Genomic DNA, 22,209 nt, shown 5'->3' with positions numbered 1-22,209 from the left:
GTACCACTCTTTATCACTGTGTGAACACACCTTTACTGTTGATATAGTGGTAACTCTGACAGTAATAATCTCTAAATTTCAAAACTTTATTAACGCCAGGAAACACATCACAAGTGGTTAAAACAAGAAGAGAGGCAAACAGTTGTCACAGACACGCCAGGCTCCACAGTCACCCAATCACAGCGCACTCCCTCACCAGAGTGCTAACCATCCACACCTGCATCCCATCAGCACAGCAATCACCAGCACCATAAGAGACACAGCAGCACACACAGTCACTGTCCAGTCTCGTTAATGCATACTCACCTTGTTATGCTTACCTTAAGGACTCCCTCGAAGATTACTCACCTGTCTCCAGCGTTCTCCCCGTCTCCCAGTGTTCTCCTCGTCTTCTGTGAGTGTCTCTGTGTCTGGTCTGCTCCTCGTCTGCCTGCCATTTTCGATTTCTGGAAATTACAAGACAAGTATCAGCTCTGCGATTACATCTGCCACGAACTGCATCAGTATCCACTCACCTGCACTCTGCTCACTAATTCTGAACTGTTCAATAAACCATCCTTATATTCCACCAGTGTCTCCGTCCCTTTCTGTTTGTAAGAGAAGACCGGACCAAAACCGTCTGAACAGCCAGAATGAGCGCTCTGGATCCATTACAAGATCTTGTGGATGCACTTTGTTGCACACTCTCCAGCACTTCCACAACAACACCGCCAGCACACACTTCCACATTCCCCGCCGCCATTCTTTCACCATCTGCAGTCGCCAGTCCCATGGCCAAACCAGCGCCCTTCTCTGGTTTGGCGGAGGATTGCAATGGATTCCTGCTGCAGTGTTCACTGGTCCTGGAGATGCAACCGCACCTGTATCCCACCGACAGCTCTAAAGTTGCGTTTATAATATCCCAACTCGACAGAAAAGCTCTTTGTCGGGCTGAACCACTCTGGTCACAGAAAAACCCCATTGTTCAGTCTCTGTCAAGCTTCATTACTCACTTTAAAAAAGTGTTCGGAAAACCTGCCTGGGATTCATCAGTTGGTGAGAGATTATATCAATTAAAACAAGGTTCCATGTCTGTGACTGACTATGCTCTCCAGTTTAGAACCCTTGCTGCATCAAGTGGTTGGAATGAACAAGCCCTGATCACCACTTACCGTCAAGGTTTGGACCCTCGCGTGTGGTTGCATCTCGCTGCATACGAGGATTCCATCGGGTTTGAATGGTTTATCCAGCTATCCATCAGATTTGCCACTCGTATGCAGTCGTGTCTCAAAGAGCACCAGGGCCAGTCACTTTTCTCATCAATCCTCCGCCGTCCAGATTCCCCAGAACCAGCCAACGAATCTATGCAAATTGAAAACTCTCGTCTTTCATCGGCTGAGCGGCAGAGACAGCTGACCCAGAACCTCTGTCCATACTGCGGTCAAGTTGGGCATTACATCGCTGAATGCCCCACTCGCCCCGTGCGACCCATGGTGAGTGTTATCATGCCTACGCTAAATAAGATGAAACTACTTACCATTGTTGTAAACCTTACTGCTGCCGACTTCTGTCTTCCAGTTAATGCTCTCCTCGACTCTGGGTCAGCCGGAAATTTCATCTCTGGAGCCCTCTGCCACCAGCTTCAGCTCAAAACAGCAGCCACGCCGAAAACCTACCAAGTCCACTCGGTGACTGGAAGACCTCTAAGACAGGTGCGCTACAGTGTCGGCCCTATTCACCTTCAAATTGGCATTCTTCATATGGAGGAAATCCATCTGCTGGTTCTGGAGGATTCAACCGCTGACGTGATTTTAGGGCGCCCCTGGTTGGAGCAGCACAACCCCATCATCTCCTGGAGGACAGGAGAGATCCTGAAGTGGGGTAACCAGTGTTTTAATGACTGTTTTCCTGAGTTTCCTGTTCCAAGTTCTCCATGTTCTGAAGAAATCCAAGTCTGTGCTACGTCTGTGGAAAGCCCACTTGAAAACCGCTCAACAGACATCCCTAAATGTTACCCACTTCAGTGATGTCTTCTGTCCGAAGAAGGCCTCCACGCTGCCTCCACACCGGCCATTGGACTGTGCCATTGATCTAATACCTGGTGAGCCAGTGCCCAGAGGGAAAATCTATTCCCTCTTCATCCTGGAGGAGAAGGCCATGGAGGACTATATCATCGAAGCTCTATCACAAGGCTACATTCGTCCGTCTACTTCCCCTGCTGCTTCCAGCTTCTTCTTTGTGGCTAAAAAGAATGGAGGCTTGCGGCCCAGCATAGATTACAGAGCTTTAAACAAGATTACGGTGAAATTCAGATACCCGCTTCCTCACGTCCCATCAGCGCTGGAACATCTCCGAGGTGCCACTGTGTTCACCAAGTTGGACCTCCGCAGCGCGTACAACCTCATCCGAATACGTGAGGGGGACGAATGGAAGACAGTTTTTGTGACCCCTACCGGCCACTACGAGTATCTTGTAATGCCGTATGGACTCGTCAATGCCCCCTCCGTATTTCAGGACTTCATGCATGAGGTGCTGCGGGAGTTCCTGCACAAGTCAGTTCTAGTTTACATTGACGACATCTTGATCTACTCCCGGAGCCTGGCTGACTATCGCTGCCATGTAGCGGAGGTCCTGCATCGCCTGAGGGCTTTCAATCTGTTCCTGAAAGCCGAGAAATGCATCTTCCATCAGCCATCAGTGCAGTTCCTTGGCTACAACATCGATCACAGTGGCATCCGGATGGACGAGAGGAAGGTTTCAGACATCAAGGACTGGCCCATCCCCACATCTGTAAAAGAACTGCAAAGATTCCTGGGTTTCGCTAATTTCTTATTTCTGTCCTGGACCCCAGCAGCCACCCAAGCCTTTGAAACTCTGAAGAAAGCCTTCACAACCGCTCCCCTCCTGGTTCATCCTGACCCCGATACTCCATTCGTCGTTGAAGTTGATGCTTCCACTACCGGAGTGGGAGCGGTCCTCTCCCAGCAGCAGGGGAACCCAAGTAGACTTCATCCATGTGCCTTCTTCTCCCGCAAACTCAACCCAGCGGAGGTAAATTATGACATCGGGAACAGGGAGCTTCTTGCCATCAAGCTCACCCTGAAGGAGTGAAGGCATTGGCTCGAAGGAGCCCAGCACCCGTTCATAGTTCTTACGGACCATAAGAACCTGGAGTATCTACGGGACGGCAAAAGGTTAAATCCATGTCAAGCTAGATGGGTTCTTTTCTTTACCAGATTCAATTTCACTATCTCATATCGACCAGGATCAAAGAACGTGAAAACTGATGCTCTTTCCCGCATACATGGACCTGAAGAAAGCAAGGAAGACCCAGAGCCCATACTCCCAGAGAAACTTTTCGTGAGTCCTATTGTCTGGTCAGAAAAGACCCTGCCCGAGTCCAATGCCTCCACCAACACCCCGCCGGGTTGCCCCCAAGGTTTGCAATACATCACCCGAACATGGCGCACTCCCCTCATCCACACATCACACACGTCACTGGGCACTGGCCACCCAGGGGTCAATGAAACCCTCTCGTTGTTAAAACAATGCTTCTGGTGGCCAAACATGGCAGCTGACGTCAGGAGGTACGTGCAAGGGTGCAGGGAATGTGTCATCTCAAAAAGTCCACGCCATCTTCCCTTCGGGAAACTACAACCTCTGCCCGTTCCAAATTGCCCCTGGTCAGACCTAGGAGTGGATTTCCTCACGGACCTGTGTTATGGTGGTGGTGGATCGATTCTCAAAGTCATGTCATCTGATTCCCCTACGAGGACTTCCCACAGCTATGGAAACTGCAGAGATAACGTTTAACTGTGTTTTCAGATACTATGGACTTCCCGAAGATATTGTATCTGATCGTGGACCACAGTTTACCTCCCGAGTCTGGAAGTCATTCTTCAAACTCCTAGGTGTAAATGTAAGCCTCTCCTCCGGCTACCATCCCCAAATGAACGGGCAGACGGAGAGGAAGATACAGGAGATCGGCCATTTCCTACGTACCTTCTGTCACGGTCACCAGGACTCCTGGAACCAGTTTCTGGGTTGGGCCAAGTACGCCCAGAACTCCCTCCGTTAGTCTACCACTGGACTTACTCCCTTCCAGTGCGTACTCGGCTATCAACCCCCACTGTTCCCCTGGACCGGGGAACCATCAGATGTGCCAGCAGTGGACTGGTTCTGGGAGAGCGTCTGGGAGTGGGTCTGGGACTCAACTCATCTCCAACTCCAACAAGCCCTATGCAGGCGCAGGATGGCAGCTGACCTTCGCCGTTCTGAAGCTCCCAACTATCAGCTAGGACAGAAGGTTTGGCTGTTGACCAGGATGCGCCTGCCCTGTAGGAAACTGAGTCCTAGGTTCATTGGCCCCTTCACCATCCTCCGTCAGATCAACCCTGTCAACTATCAGCTGCAACTTCCCCCTGAGTACAAGATTTACCCTATGTTTCCTTGCTTAAACTTCACCATCCCTCTGTTCCTCTCCCCACAGAGCCTGGCGAACCCGAAGAAACCCCTCTTCCACTCATGGTGGTCACCTGGAGTACCTGGTGGACTGGGAGGGGTACGGTCCCGAAGAACGGTCGTGGGTTCGCAGAAATGATATACTCGATCCAAGTCTACTAGAAGAGTTCCATGCCAGTCATCCCAATAGACCAGCTATCACATCATATCACATCATAAAGCTTTGGAGCTAGCATCAGTGACAGGTGAGGAACAGACAGCGGGTTGTTCATGTATTGCAGGGTCAGGATGCTCTTATAGTCATGCAGCAGCACTTTTGTGGAAGGTCAGTAAAGTAAAGAACAATTAAGGGCCGAAAACTGTTTATTGTATTGTAATATTATTAACTATTAAATGTACTAAACTGAAATGTTGTCCCTGAGTCCCGTAACGACATCTCTCTTAAAGGATTGCAACTTTACAAAGTAAACAATGATCCGAAAAAACACAGCCTCTTTGCTAATTAGCACAAAAAATACCATTGGTATGCTATTTCCGCTGCCTCACCGGAAGTTGTACCGACGTTCTTTTTTACAGTAGTGCCCCGTGGAAACATGTTAAAATTGCCACGTTTAATGGTTGAGCAAAACCTTATGCCTTTTTGGGTGGTGCTTAATAAACTGGTACATTTTATATCTGTAAATAAACTGTAATAAAAGCCCTCACCTTCATTACCGCCATATCCAGCATCACTCTGGAGTCTTTAAGCTGGATCACAAACAGTTTTTACTTGTTTTTACAGTTTTATCCTTGAGTAGTATATTTCAAGCACAGTCTCTGTTTTGTATTGTCCCTTAGTATTGATATTCGTTCACAAAGCAGTCCGGTGTGAAATGATTCACGCAGACAGAAACGAATTTCGACAGAACTGAGGGAGCATTTCCCTGGAAAACCAAGTTAATCGACCTCGTTTAGGGAGTAAATGGAGAGAGCTCTGTGGATTAATCCATCCAGCTGCACAACACCTAAAACACTTGGCAGACATGTTCTCTTCAGTGAAGCAATGGCGGACTCGCTGTGAACTCACTCAGGGCAGTTCTATGTTCAAACGGTGGTTGTGTACACACACTGCCAACACACATTTATGTCTAAACACCATGCAAAAGTGAATTTTGCATAATAGGTCCCCTCTAATGGAGGATCTTGTCAAATCACATTCCATTTTTTTTCTTCTTCTTTTTCATTGTTTTTTCATTATAAACTCACTTTTTTCCACAGCTTTTAGGACTGTACAGGTGCTGCTCATATAATTGGAATATCATTAAAAAGTTGATTTATTTCACTAATTCCATTCAAAATGTGAAACTTGTATATTATATTCATTCATTACACACAGACTGATATATTTCAAATGTTTATTTCTTTTAATTTTGATGATTATAACTGACAACTAAGGAAAATCCCAAATTCAGTATCTCAGAAAATTAGAATATTACTTAAGACCAATACAAATAAAGGATTTTTAGAAATCTTGGCCAACTGAAAAGTATGAACATGAAAAGTATGAGCATGTACAGCACTCAATACTTAGTTGGGGCTCCTTTTGCCTGAATTACTGCAGCAATGCAGCGTGGCATGGAGTCGATCAGTCTGTGGCACTGCTCAGGTGTTATGAGAGCCCAGGTTGCTCTGATAGTGGCTTTCAGCTCTTCTGCATTGTTGGATCTGGCATATCACATCTTCCTCTTCACAATACCCCATAGATTTTCTATGGGGTTAAGGTCAGGCGAATTTGCTGGCCAATTAAGAACAGGTATACCATGGTCCCTAAACCAGGTACTGGTAGATTTGGCACTGTGTGCAGGTGCCAAGTCCTGTTGGAAAATGAAATCTCCATCTCCATAAAGTTGGTCAGCAGCAGGAAGCACGAAGTGCTCTAAAACTTCCTGGTATATGACTACGTTGACCTTGGACCTCAGAAAACACAGTGGACCAACACCAGCAGATGACATGGCACCCCAAACCATCACTGACTGTGGAAACTTTACACTGGACCTCAAACAACATGGATTGTGTGCCTCTCCTCTCTTCCTCCAGACTCTGGGACCCTGATTTCCAAAGGAAATGCAAACTTTCATCAGAGAACATAACTTTGGACCACTCAGCAGCAGTCCAGTCCTTTTTGTCTTTAGACGCTTCTGACGCTGTATTTTGTTCAAGAGTGGCTTGACACAAGGAATGCGACAGCTGAAACCCATGTCTTGCATACGTCTGTGCGTAGTGGTTCTTGAAGCACTGACTCCAGCTGCAGTCCACTCTTTGTGAATCTCCCCCACATTTTTGAATGGGTTTTGTTTCACAATCCTCTCCAGGGTGCGGTTATCCCTATTGCTTGTACACTTTTTTCTACCACATCTTTTTCCTTCTCTTCGCCTCTCTATTAATGTGCTTGGACGCAGAGCTCTGTGAACAGCCAGCCTCTTTTGCAATGACCTTTTGTGTCTTGCCCTCCTTGTGCAAGGTGTCAATGGTCATCTTTTGGACAACTGTCAAGTCAGCAGTCTTCCCCATGATTGTGTAGCCTAAAGAACTAGAGTGAGAGACCATTTAAAGGCCTTTGCAGGTGTTTTGAGTTAATTAGCTGATTAGAGCGTGGCACCAGGTGTCTTCAATATTGAACCTTTTCACAATATTCAAATTTTCTGAGATACTGAATTTGGGATTTTCCTTAGTTGTCAGTTATAATCATCAAAATTAAAAGAAATAAACATTTGAAATATATCAGTCTGTGTGTAATGAATTAATATAATATACAACTTTTTGATGATATTCTAATTATATGACCAGCACCTGTATGCTCAAAGTAACTCGGCTTGTATTGTCTTTGGGTGGAGCTTGATGTCCAGCTCCCCTTCTCTGGATAAAACAGGTGGAGCTAGACAGTCCAACCACACCCTAACCACAGCCATAACCCTATCACTAAACTTATCTTCACCCATTGTGTCCATATAGGTGGAGCTGGATATCATTTGGTTCTGCAGTGAGCACCACTAGTGTTTGGAGCATTTCTTTCAGAATGTGGTGCATTTTTCCACTAGTTTGGTTTGTTTAGGCATATATGAGCATGGTAATCATGCTCAGATCTGCACAAAAAAAAGTCTGAGATCACCTGAACAAACTCTGGAGCAGTTGAATTGTAGTGAATCTGACTCAATGGACCAGCAAAACAGGCTGTGTCACAACTGTACGTGTCACAATGTGTTTGTTTTCCTTTAATCTTTTCCCTGGTTATTTAACTCTACAAATGAGCCAGACATGAAAATGGCCTTAGATTACACACTAACTAAAGTTTGAAACATGGGATCACGAAGAACGGGACCTTTAATTAACTGTGTGAACTTACTATAGAGTTACAGTTAGGGTTTGGTTCAGGGTTAGTTACTTGTATTTATGCATAATTTACTGTTATTACTATAATAAGTACATGTAGTAACGTGTAACTTCTTCACCTTAAAATAAAGTGTTACCTTTTTTTCTTAAATAGGAATTAAATACACAAACTTACCAAGCACCAGTTTAGTTCCTCCACCGAATGTGTACCACAGTGATACAATCTAATGAAACGGTCGTACAAAAACCTCTATTCCACTCGAGTGAACACAAACTCCAGCAGAGAGAGAGAAACAACACTTCAACACACTGATATTAGAAGAAACTCACATCTTCTCAACACTCAAACACTCAGTTTGGACTAAATTATTTTTTGTTATCGCTTGAAAAACAGTCATAATCAGTTGAAGATTTTATTGATCTCGTTTACAATAGACATGATTCAGTTTGACTTCATATCCTATATTTCTCATTCATTCTCTTGTTGTGTGCTGATATAACAGTAGGTCATTCACATGGAGCATTGTGATCGGTTTAAAACTCCAATCCGAATTAAAATGCTACATAATAAACACCTCAATCTGAATAAAACCGAATTAAATTGTAATTGGTTTGAGAGGTGTGGGATAAACCTTTCTATAAACCGAACAAAATAAAAAACGATTACTTTGTCTCTACGTCATCACGTCAAGAGGTCGGGGGTCATCAGAATGCAAAATGGCGGCGGCAAAATCAAACTGGAGTAAAACTGAAACACATTTATTAAATACACTGAAGGAACTCAGTTAATCATTACTACAGACCTTCATCCACACGCTTCTGCTTTTCTTTCGGAGGGAGGGGTAGTATTGAGAAGCACAGCCACCAAACAGGTCAGCTTCCTGTGTCCGTCTTTTCCTCGTACCTTCCTGCAGTAATATATGCTACAAATCCACTCTGTTGCTTGATTAAGAGCAACACTTCACATAAAAATAGCACGCATAAGAAATTATGGAGCTCCATGTTGACAGGAATACAAGGCGGCAAACAGGACAAAAACTAATGTGGCATGTCACAAAATCATTCTGAATGAAAGTACCGGCACCATATCGGATTAGATAACGTCTTGTGTAAACAGTCCACCAAATCTTTCAATCGGAAAGACAAAAGAGTGTACATGTAAACGTGGCTACTGTTTATAGAAATATATCTGATGATCTGTGACCTCTGAGGTGACCTTTGACACTAGGCTACTACAACGTAGTCAATTAAAGAACATCTTTGTACATCTTTAAGTATAACAAAAATAACATCAATGTGTGTGTGCGTGTATGTCTATGTGTGCATATTCTCAATCAGAGTCACAGTGCTGACAGATGAATGCTGGTAACCCTGGATTTCAGGCTTGGTGGGCCCAGAAACTGCATAGGGCGCATTTCACCCAAACCTCATCAGATTCTTTACTTAAAACAGACATCTCTGTCAGTCTTTCTTTTCCATGTCCGAGTCATTCTGTAAAAACATTTAAATCAAGAAAATTCTTAGTTGTATGAAAGACAATGGCTGGCAGTCAGCCATTGTTTAGCTAGCTGTATTAACATAGTGGTTTGAAATTAGCAGGGGGGAAATGCATCACATATTGCCTAAGAAACTATTATTTAATCTAATATAAGTCATACAATTTTATCTGCATTAGTATACATGCTAAACAAAATTTAGTCTTGGTCAAAATTTTTACTTTCTTACCTCAAAATCCGTTTTTTCTCTATATATTCTCAATTTGCCTGTTTCCAGCCTTGGCAAACAATATGTGGGATCGGAGAGAAAGTAGGAAAATACTCAAGTGATCAAATCACTCCTAATTGGTGGAATTGATTGTGTTACAACCATCCCGATGTTACGACCATCCCCGGTCTCCCCTACTCTAAATACAGTAAAATGGATTTATTTAGTACTTGATTTCTCATTGTTATCATGTTTTTAAAGATGAAGTACATTAACGTGTTCATAAAGAAATAATTATTGTGTTTGACGAATATGTTTAAAATGATCTACACTCATGATTTCCAGTCATTTCAGTGGCCTAGAAAAATCTTTTGTCCTCCTTATGGTGGCCACCATGTTGAGATCACATGACCAGCTGAATTCTGCTCACTTTTTCTCGGTCACATATTATCAGAAAAATAAATTAATCATGAGAGTGAATAGATTATTTCTACAGCGGCACTGAAAGCTGAAAATGCTTCATCCACACTGAGAGATGTTCATATAAAGTCAAAGACTAGTGTCTCATCAGACTGACAAACATAAACAAAAATATTTCACAATTAATCAATATAAACAATTAATCACTAAATGGTTCAAGAATGCTCTGAAAGCAAAATCTTATATGTAGAGAGTTTATTAGTTTGTCTGTTGTAAATCCTGCCCACTTGTTTGCATTGTGACACATGCTTCAGTGCTCTGAGAGTGTTTATAGTGCTGTGAGTTTAACACTTCATGACTGAGAGCAGAACAGAACACAATCTTCATCATCACACAAGACAAAAGAACAACAATGAACACAATCACCTTCTTCATCTGGACTCTCACACTGTTTATTCAAGGTTTGTGTTATTCTCTTGAAATATCAAATGTTTATAATTTTAGATAATAATTTTAAGAATTTATTTTATTTTATTTGTCCTTCTTGTTCTTTCTTTCAGAGTGTAGAGGACAGATCACTGTAACTCAGAGTCCATCAATAACAGCTCAACCAGGACAAGAAGTCAGAATAAACTGTAAAACCAGCAGTGCAGTGTATGGTGGTAATCGTTTAGCCTGGTACTTACAGAAACCTGGAGAAGCTCCTAAACTCCTCATATATTATGCAACAACCCGTAATACTGGAACTCCATCTAGATTCAGTGGCAGTGGATCTAACACTGATTTCACTCTGACCATCAGTGGAGTCCAGACTGAAGATACAGGAGATTATTACTGTCAGAGTTGGCACAGTGGTCCAGTGATCACACAGTGATAAAGAGTGGTACAAAAACCTCGTTCAGTCAGACGTCACAGTGATGCACTGATACAGCTGAGAGATACTGCAGCTGCTGATGGAGGATCACAAACAACACAATGGTGTATCAAACCTTTCAGAAACTATTTATTTATTTATTTAGATGTACTAAGCATGTAACATAATCTTTATATTATATAAATGTTAGTGGTGTTTAGTCCTGCAAAACTTTCCTCTACAATGTAATCTAACTGCAGGAAAGTCTGTCACTTTAATTGCACTTCCATGCTTCATCACTAGATGGCGTGTCTGTTACATAACTGAGTTCTCTATCTGTCAGTCACTTCGACGTTGAGTCGATGTGGTGACACTAGTGTAGTGTTTTTAATATATGTTTTAGCTGAGTTTTCATTATATATATATATACTCTTTTCTGACCAGCAGGTGAATCATTCTGTGAATCAATGTTTGATTCAAAGTTTTCAAAAACCTTAATTTCTCTCATCACTACAGCAAACATTTAGTACCTTTACCCTCCGCGGTAGATGGTTGGGAGGATGACATGAAGAAGTGGCCTCGTATTACGTACGGTAGCATTTTTAGCTATTTTGTAGCTTCAGTAGCTTGTGATGGTAAGGCGATGAGCAATTTGAAAAGCTCAGAGGCGTATCAGTATCTACACAGTGATAAAGTCGGCCGGGTGTTATTTAAGGATGTCAGAAACGACCTTGTGTATCTAAAAGCGGACATCGAGCCGAGCCAGAGCCTGCACGTATCACATCACAAGGCTTGGGTGCTAGCGTCAGTGACAGGTGAAGTACATACAGCGGGTTGTTCATGTATTGCAGGGCCAGGACGCTCTTGTAGTCATGCAGCAGCACTTTTGTGGAAGGTCAGTAAAGTAACAAAAATTAAAGGCACAAAAATTGTTTATTGTATTGTGATATTTTTAATTACCTAATAAATGCACTAAATTGAAATGTTTACTGTGTGTCAGAATGTAGGGATGAGGAAGGTGAAGGACATTCATTTTAACCATCACAGACCTTATCACACATATCCAGGCCCACAGGAAGTTCTGTGCAAGAATCAACAACCTCCCCCCAACTTTTTAAGAACCACAGAGAGTTCATATCCCACAGCAATTCATCAGTGATGGCCCCACTGTTTCAGGTCAAGACAAATGGTCTTCTTCAGTTGAGTTACAGAGCAGATGTAGACAGTAGCAAGGCAAGCCCCAGCAAACATGATCCAGCCCACAGTACAACACTCTGTCATACTGAACACAGCACAACACTAACCTGTCTAAAGTGCACAGAGTTTTATGAGGCCTACATCAAAGTGTCCCCTGCACAAGCGGCTACACTGATGGAAGAAACCAGGATGCAGAGTGCTTCACAGTTATGACATGATGCCAGAAAGCTGCGTCTAACAGCCATCACAGCAAAACGAGTCCCAAAACGAAGCACTACAGATCCCCAAAAATATCTAAATGAGCATCTGTACCCAACCTTCACCAGCAATACAGCAACACAGCATGGCAAAGAAAATGAGATAAGAGAGCAGAGGGCATTCTGTTGAGAAGAGGGGCCTGTTGTGCACCCTGACCATCCTTGGTTGGGAGCCAGCCCAGACGGGATCCTTGATTCAGCACAACTCCTTGAGATCAAGTGCCCCTTCAAAAGTTCCATGTCACTGGCAGAATTTCTGGGACAGCCAAATGGTGACATCAGAAGTTTAGGTGATGGACAGTACCTGCACTGTTAGCCCGGATAAGTTGAATTTACTTAAAAAATTTGAGGAAACTGGTTGCCCTAAAAAAATTAAGTAATGATTAAGTAATGTGAACTTAATAATTCGAGTTCATTTAACTTAAAATGTTTTGTAATATTAATTACTTTGTAGTTATTACACCTAGTATATTTAAGTTCAATGTACTAAGCAAGTTAACTTGCCACCAATCAAAATTTATCCATGCCTCCCATCATGCATTGCTGCATGAATAAATTATGAGCTGAATTGTCTTAGTAATTTTCTTTATTCTCACTATTTAAAGTTTGCTGTTTTTCTGTGACTTTTTAGTAGCTTGTTTTCTAATGTTCAGAGTTGATCTGTTTATCAGAATATGTTGCTTGTCACCGTTGTTGAGATTCATACGCTGATTCTTGATGTCTTTATATATATATATATATATATATATATATATATATATATATATTTTTTTTTTTTTTTTTTTTTTTTTTTTTTTAAGGACAACTTTTAAAAAAAAATTGTATTGTAAAAGTTGATCTTCCGCTGTAGAATCACAGTGCTGCTGTAATCAATAATGTCAATCTAACTCAGAGATTGGGCTCTAAATGTGTTCAGTGATTCAGATCAAATAATGATTATATGAAAACATAATCAGCACCACCTGATCATCTTTTAACTTTGCTTGTCTGGTTGGTTTTAATGCAGTTAAAACTGCCCAAACAAAATCTAATATTAAAAAGTCAAGGGTCAAGAGCTCAACTAAAACAAACCCCGACCTCGATTGATGGTAACTTAAAAATTGTGATTTTCTCCTTTGGTGAAAAACTATAAAAAGGTAAATGTTTGGAAAAAATGTCTGTAGAACAGCCAAAACAAATGTTCCAGCTGCTCATCAACAGCTCCTTGAATTCACACACACCACGACAAAATGGCGTCATTACCTGCCGCAAACCAGTGTGTAGGAGGCGTGGTCAGGAGAAAAATTTCATAATTTAAGTGCATTTAACTTACATTTATTAACACATTCAAATACTCCCACAAATTAGTAGAATATACTTATATTTTATAAGTAATGCAACCAAACTTAAATATTTTAAGTATATTGTAATTATATTTTTAAGTAAATATAAAATCCGGGCTAAGAGTGTGATTCATCCCAAAGGAAAGGATGGATACTACCTCCAGGTGAATAATTATTATTATTATTTTTTTTTTTTCCCAAGAAAGTAGATTAGCTCTATTATTAGACAAACATTGTATTTTAAACTTATAATGAATTAATTATACAGATTCTTCTTACCCACATGCTCTCTTAATCCTTCTTTCAGACACAATTGACCATGATGTGTCTGGGTCTACAGAGCTGCAAGCTGGTCATCTGGACACCAAGTGAGGACATCGACATTGGACATTCCTTGACAAAATCTACACAGATGCTCAAGTGCAACAGCTGCATAATTTCTACTCTTTTACACATGCTATCTAGGTTGGCTGATGATTTTGCTGACAAGAAGTTAAATCTCTACCCAAAATACCTGCAGATGTTTAATGAGTAGTTAGGGGAGGTTTACACTATACAATCAGTTTTAGTACATGGATATTCTGAAGAAATAGACCTACACAAAGACAGTGTAATGCTGTCTTACCAGTTCTCATGAAAAAAAGTTAAGTTTCCAGTTCTAAGACCAGTTCCAATTTTCAAATTTTAAGGCATGGTGACATGGATTCACTGACTCGCCCTCGTGTGTGTGTATGGTTGGGCGTTACCTTGTTAGTGTGCGGATTTAATTAACAGCAACAGCTGCTTCTCATCTAGCGCCCTATTTAATGTGTGTGTTTGCATGTCCTGTTTGTCAGTTCGTTGTAGGCGCTACTGAGGTTTTGTCGTGCTATCTCCCTGTCGGTTCTGGACGTGGTCTTCTTGGAGCTTCTAGTGAAGTTGTCCTTGTGTGATTTTCTCTTATATTCCTGCCTTTGTTTACCCATTGCAGTCCCTGCATCACGGTGCACCCCTGCAGCCACCTGTTTCTTATCATCTCTGCCATTTATGTGCTTTCTGAGTATTCTGTGAGAAATAAACTGTTTAACTCGCATTTGGATCTTCTGCACTTCTTTCTTCAGTATATCCTCACAGACAGCCAGTGAGCTGACAAACAACAAAATAATAATAATAATAAAAATATTACACACTTAGTCATTGTGCTTTGGAGTTTATTCATAAGAATAAACTAATGTGCCATTTGAATACATTAACTGACACATTGTTAGCAGTGGTATTGAGAACATTTCATTAAATAGAAACTCCTACATGCAAAACATTAAGTAAAAATATGAACATATAATCAGCAAAATCTATTTTTCAAGTATTTATTGTTGTGTTCACAAACACAGAGGCACCTGTTGAGCATGTTTATGCAGTACTGTTACCACACCTCTTGTACTTATTTACATCCACCACTTAGACATCATATCTTACACAATCCACATGACTAAACCTATGTTTTAGAAATAAGCTCCCCTCGCAGATTTACAAGTGCTGCACAGATTCTTAGTATTTTGTCGATTTTAGGGACAAAATGAATAGGCACAGTTTGAGAGAGGATCCTGTATACCTTAAGACGCCTGATTGCTTGCTCAATATGAATGCGAACATTAGCAAAAAACATGCGGCAAAGTGGCCTTTAACGTTTCGCGAGGCAACCATGGAATGAGATCTTGGGTGTGCTCAGCCATCACATCTATCCAGAATTTCAGTGTTTTACTGACCTGACCAGGTGACATTTTAAAGCATCTTGCTAAATCAGCTATAACAAAGTTCTGTCTGAGCTTCATCAATGTCAACAGGATTTGGTCCTCTGCTGGCAATGCTGATGATGTGGAAGCAAATCGTTGCAAGCAAGACACAAGGGTTTTGAATTCAAGTAGTGGAATCCCTGTGTACAGCAGACAGTCTGCATCGTTTTTCAATACAACATCTGCAACAGGCAGCGACCTGGAGGATGGTGCAGTTGTTATACCACATGTGATGGTAGTGCCTTTGGAGTAGGTGTGGTCCTCCACTGCTGGGTCTGACCACTGTGTTTGGGCATCATGAAGGTCAGTGAGGTGGGATCTGGCTCCCCAGAAACCTCCATCACATCAGGCTTATCTGCAGGGAATACATTAAGTACAAATTTAGCAGTGGCAGTCCATAGTTTGTGTGTTTAGTTCTTCAATGATGATTTTTTTGGTAACACTTTACAATACAGGTGCACTAATATGCATTAAATAATGGTTAACTAATGCACAGATAATCACAAGTTACCATTTATTTAATAATACCAGTTATTAAACCATTTATTAATAATTAAAGTAAACCATTTATTAATAATTACTGCATCAGCAACTCATGAATATTCTATATGATTAATAGATTAAGTAGCATATGAACTGCTAGTAATTAAATGGCATTTTATGTATTAATTCCCTAATAACATATTATATTAACTAATGATGTAAATTCATATGTTAATTGCCACAATGGTCACAGCTATGTACTTCAACTTCCAGTTGTCTGCTTTAATCATTAGCTAATTTGCAATGGTATCTTTATGTTATGACTTTACTTGAGGTACAGGACTATTTACTAGTTATTAAGTAATATGTCATTGTGGTTATGGATTTTGAATTACGTCACATTCTTTTTTACAGTAACGCCCTGCGGAAACAGGTGGATATGATACATCAGATCATGTAACATTGTATCTGGAACGGTAAAACATTGTTGATTTATCTGAAGTGTCTGAATTTCTGAGGAACTCTTACTAGCCTACAGCAAACACTGAACCAGACTATTAAATGTTGAGAAGGGATCTCATTTGCTGCAGGATCAGCAGAGACCAATCAGTATTGATCATTTGGTATTGATGTGATTGCTTACAGACTGCATGTAAAGGAGCGATCGAAGCCTGTGCCATCTTCAGTTTCATGACTGAACTAGATTTCTGACATGACAATTCTTGGAGAGTTTGTCATGGTAATGAATATGACAATGTTCATGTGTTTGGTCTGCTGCTGTTGATTATATCTGCTGTAGAGTACAGGACTGTGAATGTGTGTGTCTGACTCTGTATATTTACTGTTCCTGTGATTTGATGATGTAAAGCCTTTCTTTTAACCCTGTCAGTAAAACTACTGGACTCTGATTGAACATCAATCTTGTGTTCATGAAGAGAATGAGTCAGTGTTTAATATGATCATCATGTTTTAGGTGTAATATATGATCCCTGTCAATCAAACTGAACAGACTGAATTCAGTTGATTTTCATGACATTTTCATCTATCTATTTTCATCATGACATTTTCAGCAGAAGTGAAACTGGTGTGCTCTAGTCCAGATCATGTGACCAATCAAACAGTGAGACTGAAAAGCCCATTTGCATTGTCAGGGTGGAGTGATTGTGATCCTCTCAGAATAGAGCAGCTCTGTCTCCAGAGACCATGTTCAAACCCCAAGAGCTTTATTTGACTTTATTTCCTGCAACATCAAGCTTGTGAAAAGCACCTGCATTTTCATCTGTTAGTTGAATGATGTTGTCAGACACAAAGTGAACTTGTTGAGAAGCTTTATTGAATGTTACAGCAGATTGAAAGATCACACAGTGCTTTGACACGCCAGCTCTCTTTCAGTATTGAGTTGTAAATCACTACAGCTGCAGCACTAGACTCATGTGAATCCTGCCTGACACAGGACACTCAGATACGGCTCATCTTCAGGAGAGAAACATCAGCACTCAGAGCTCTTGTGGAACGAGACCTCATGAGGAGCTCCATCATGTGTTACTCTGCAGACGTACACCTCTCCCTCTTCCCAGCGTGCTTTGCTGAGGGTCAGGACGCTACTGCGGCTGCAGCGGCCGTCCCGCTGGCTCTCTGCGCTGGTCACGACCCCCTCGGTGACCTCTGACCCGTCCAGTGTCCAGCTCACCAGCACCCCCTGTGGAGAGTAAGAGCTGAGCAGGCAGAGCAGTGCGGCTGAGTCTCCAGAGATCTGCAGAGAAGAGGGCGGCAGCAGAGACACTGAGGGCTTCAGTGTGGGACCAGCTGCAGGAGACAAACACAACACATTCACAAACACAAACACAAAGAAAACACTGTTTCACTCACAGCATTTCAACAGCAGCAAAAATCATGACAATCTGATCCTTCATGTCATTCAACATCAATAGAGCTGATATAATATACAATATACAAATTACACAATCACTATATACATTTAAATTAAACTTCAGAGATTAAATTAAACACACTAACACACTGACTGATTTAAATCCAGCAGTTTTTGCATCCCAATATAATTTACATTTTTACTTAAGTGAGACAATCAACATAAAATGTAATTCAATTCCGAAGTGTGACTAAAGATCAGACAAAATTAAATTATATCACTGATAAGAACTAGAAAACGTCTCAGGTTACAGATGTAACCCTGGTTCCCTGAGTAGGGAACGAGACGCTGCGTATAACGCATTGGGAACCTTCTGTGTGATAATGTCATTGAAGCACTCATGTATCTATCCAATCGCATAGCGAGACGTCAGAGGCAGGTGACGTCATTGACCAGGAAACTATAAAGCATACCCGGATGCAGAGATCGCTATCTTTTGGGATAAGTCTGAAGCAAGCACTTGCAAGTATGCTGGGGGTACGGCAGGAGACGCAGCGTCTCGATCCCTACTCAGGGAATCAGGGTTACATCTGTAACCTGAGACGTTCCCTTTCGTGGGAACTGTTGACGCTGCGTATAACGCATTGGGAACGCAATTCCAACTGTGCTGTAGCTTCAAGTACTTGCCAATGTTAGCTTGAATAGAAGACCCCGAAGTGGAGCCAATATCAAGGTTATAAAACCTGATAAATGTGTGCTGGCGTGACCATCCAGCTGCATCACAGATATCATTAATGGAAATTCCAGACATCAAAGCCTTTGATGCCGCCATACCCCTAGTAGAATGGGCGAGGATATTCAATGGAGAAGGCTGTCCGGCCGCTTCGTATGCAAGTGAGATTGCCTCGACCACCCACTTGCTCATCCTCTGCTTAGATGCTGGGCCCCCTTTCTTAGGGGACCCATAACAGACAAATAATTGATCTGATTTTCGCCACAGGGCAGCTCTGTGGACATACACATCCAAAGCCCTCACTGGGCAGAGCAGATTCAGTTTTTCCTGATCCGAGGACTCAAAGGGAGGAGGATAGAAGGCCTCGAGCACAATGGTACCTGGGACATTGGTGGGGACCTTTGGCACATAGCCAGGTATAGCATGAAGGAATGCCTTCACCATTCCTGGGGCAAATTCCAGGTAAGATGGAGCAACTGAAAGTGCTTCTAAATCTCCTATCCTCTTCAGAGAAGTGATAGCAAGTAAGAAGACAGTTTTTAGAGTGAGGAACTTTTCTGGAACCTCCTCTAGTGGTTCGAAGGGAGCCTCGGCTAACCCTTGCAATACCACAGCCAAGTCCCAGGCCGGAATTCTTGTACGCACTGGAGGCCTCAACCTCAGTGTACCACGAAGGAAGAGTGTAACGAGGGGGTTCCCTTCCTACCGAGGAATCCCCCTCAAGAGGAGCATGATAGGCTGAGATAGCCGCAACATAAACCTTCAAGGTTGAAGGAGATAAGCCATCCGAAAACTTTTCTTGGAGGAATCTTAGCACAAAGCTAATAGGAGAGTGGACAGGGTCCATATTATTTTGTCTACACCAAGTAGCAAATAAATTCCATTTATAGGAATACAGCTTCCTCGTGGAGGGAGCTCTGGAGTTAAGGATGGTCTCCACAACCTCAGTTGGGAGACCAGCATCTATGAACCTGGCCCCCTCAGAGGCCAGGCCCATAGCTTCCTCCAGTTCCTGTATTATCGTGCCGCCCGCTTGCGACAGGAGGTCCTGTCTGAGGGGAAGGTCCGTTGGGGAGCCGTCTAATAGGGACATTAAGTCCGAAAACCATATCCTGGTTGGCCAGTACGGGGCTACCAGTATTAGTCTGGCCCCCTCCTGGCGTACTTTCTCCAGAACTCCCGGGAGCAGAGCGAACAGGGGAAATGCGTACAGACGTAGCCTCGGCCACGTCTGCACCATGGCATCCAGACCCAGAGGTGCTGGATGTGTTAGGGAGTACCAGAGTGGACACTGGTTTGATTCTCCCGAAGCAAATAGGTCGACTTCCGCTTGACTGAAATTTTTCCATGTGAGATCCACCACTTCTGGGTGGAGTCTCCACTCCCCGGGCCTTGGCCCCTGCCTCGACAGGGCATCTGCTCCCACGTTTGATACCTCAGGATGTAAGCTGCCCTCAGCGAGAGCAGCTTCCCTAGGGACCATAGGAGGATCCGACGGGCCAAGTAATATAGTTGGCGAGACCGCAGACCCCCCTGATGGTTTATGTATGAGACCACTGACATGTTGTCCGTGCAGACCAACACATGGTGGTCTCTCAGGTCTGAGAGGAAGTGTTTCGATGCTAGAAACACCGCCATCATCTCCAGCTGATTTATGTGCCAGGAGAGCTGATGGTCCTCCCATAAATCCTAAGCTGAGAGACCACTCATGATCGCCCCCCCAGCCAATGAGGGAAGCATCTGTCATAAGCATTACACGATGACCAGAAGTCCCCAACACGGGTCCCTGGGACAGGAACCAGGGATTTTTCCACATGGCCAGAGCACGAAGGCATCGCTGCGTGACTTTGATCATGCGAAAAGGATTTCCCCTCGGAGAAATCCCCCTGATCCTGAGCTACCACTGTAAGGGTCTTATGTGCAGAAGGCCAAAAGGTATCACGTTGGACGCAGCTGCCAGTGAGTGACCAGCCTAACTTCACCCCATTCACGGCTACGAGAATGGAACTCATACGAGCAGGAGACAGATGTGCCTGCATCGTGGTGGAGTCCCAAACTACACCTAGATAACTGGTAGTCTGAGCCGGAACCAGCACACTCTTTTTGGCATTGAGCCTCAGCCCAAGCCTTTTCATGTGGGACAGAACAGCATCTCGATGCTGGACTGCCAGTTGCTCTGATTGAGCTATGATCAACCAATCGTCGATATAATTCAGTACGCGGATGCCCTGGAGTCTCAACGGAGTCAGAGCTGCATCCACGCACTTGATAATGACAAGCCGAACGGAAGAACCCTGTATTGGTAAGCTTCACCCCCGAAAGCAAACCTGAGGAACTTCCTGTGAGAAGGATGGATGGACACATGAAAGTACGCATCTTTCAGGTCTATCACCACAAACCAGTCCTCGGACCTGATCTGTGGGATAATCTGTTTGAGTGTAAGCATCTTGAATTTGAGGTTTTGTATTGAGCGATTTAGCACACGTAAATCTATGATAGGACGTAGTCCCCCCATCCTTCTTTGGAACAATGAAGTAGCAGCTGTAGAAGCCTGACAGCTTGCTGGGAGGAGGAACCCTTTCTATAGCTCCTTTTCGCAAGAGTGTCATAACCTCTTGTTCCATAACCAGAAACTGCGCGGGGGTCACCACTGTGGGAAGGACCCCGCTGAATCTGGGCGGGCGAGACCCGAACTGAATTCTGTAACCCCTTTTCTATGATGAGCAGCACCCATTTCGATATATTCAGTAGAAGTTTCCATTCTGCCATAAAATCTACTAAGGGAACCAGTCTCTCGAGACTGGCCTCTGGTTTTCTTTGAACACTTGATTCAACGCTCTGAAGCGGCGCACCGGCAGAAGACAGTCGAATCAAGTGATGACTGGCCCTCCTCAGAGGGTCGGTGGAGACAGCTGCGCCCTGACGCACAATGGGTGGCAGGATTAGCATAACGGTCCTCTGAGGGCGCCGAAGGGGAGCGGGTGTCAGATATTTTATCACCAGGCTCCCTTCGGAGGGGGCCGCCCTCATGGGTCCTGACCCACAGATGTCAGGGCCGCTTTGAAGCCTTCCTTGTGATAATCATGGCCCGCAGGTCCGCTTTACCCTTGGAAAGCTTCTGCTGTGTGGGCCACCCCGATCCCCAGGCTTTCTGCGGGGGAGTACGGGTGGCCACACTAACTTTTTGTTGCGCTCTGTGGTGCACTGAGGAGCTCGTAGACGGCCAAGGCTGCTCCCGCTCAGCAACCTCGCGGGGAATTTTTGATCAGCGGGGGAGGAACCTCTGGAACGCTTCTGATAGTTTCTTAGCCTCCTGGATCCTCTCGACGACTGATGTAACAGCATCGCCAAAGAGGCCCACAGGAAACAGCAGCGCGTCCATAAGGGCAGCTTTATCTCGCTCCCTTATGTCCGAGAGGTTCAGCCACAAGTGCCTCTTCATAGCCACCAAGGCTGCCATAGAATGGCCTACTTCTTTAGCCATCTCTTTGGTGGCACGGAGAGCCAGGTCTGTTGCCATTCTAAGATCCTGGATGCACTCAAATGTGGCCTCCCCGCTTTCATCGATTTCCCCCAGCAGGTCAGCTTGGTATGCCTGGAGCAGCGACATAGTGTGTAAGCATGCCGCCACCTGACCTGCTGCCGCATAAGCTTTGCCCACCAAGTTCGATGTCGTTTTAAGAGGCTTGGTGGGCAACGTCGGGGTTTTAAGGGATGATGCCGACTCGGGCGAGAGATAGCTCGCGAGCGTCTCTTCTACCCTGGGCATCGCCCCATATCCATGTTGTT

The 22,209-nt window shown here is 43.5% G+C and overlaps 1 pseudogene and 2 gene segments (V, D, J or C); 2 read left to right on the top strand and 1 right to left on the bottom strand.

Moving 5' to 3' along the window:
- The window catches only part of LOC125247272, a 241,774-nt pseudogene that overhangs the window by 110,176 nt on the left and 109,389 nt on the right, over nucleotides 1-22,209 (bottom strand).
- The window catches only part of LOC125247270, a 213,203-nt gene that overhangs the window by 111,289 nt on the left and 79,705 nt on the right, over nucleotides 1-22,209 (top strand).
- On the top strand, nucleotides 10,193-10,822 carry LOC125247309. The segment is given in 2 exon segments: nucleotides 10,193-10,394; nucleotides 10,494-10,822. Coding segments are annotated over 2 exon segments (363 nt in total).

Source organism: Megalobrama amblycephala, linkage group LG15 (genome assembly GCF_018812025.1).
Source record: "Megalobrama amblycephala isolate DHTTF-2021 linkage group LG15, ASM1881202v1, whole genome shotgun sequence".
NCBI classification, from domain to species: Eukaryota; Metazoa; Chordata; class Actinopteri; order Cypriniformes; family Xenocyprididae; genus Megalobrama; species Megalobrama amblycephala.
This window is presented reverse-complemented; position numbering and strand designations above follow the sequence as displayed.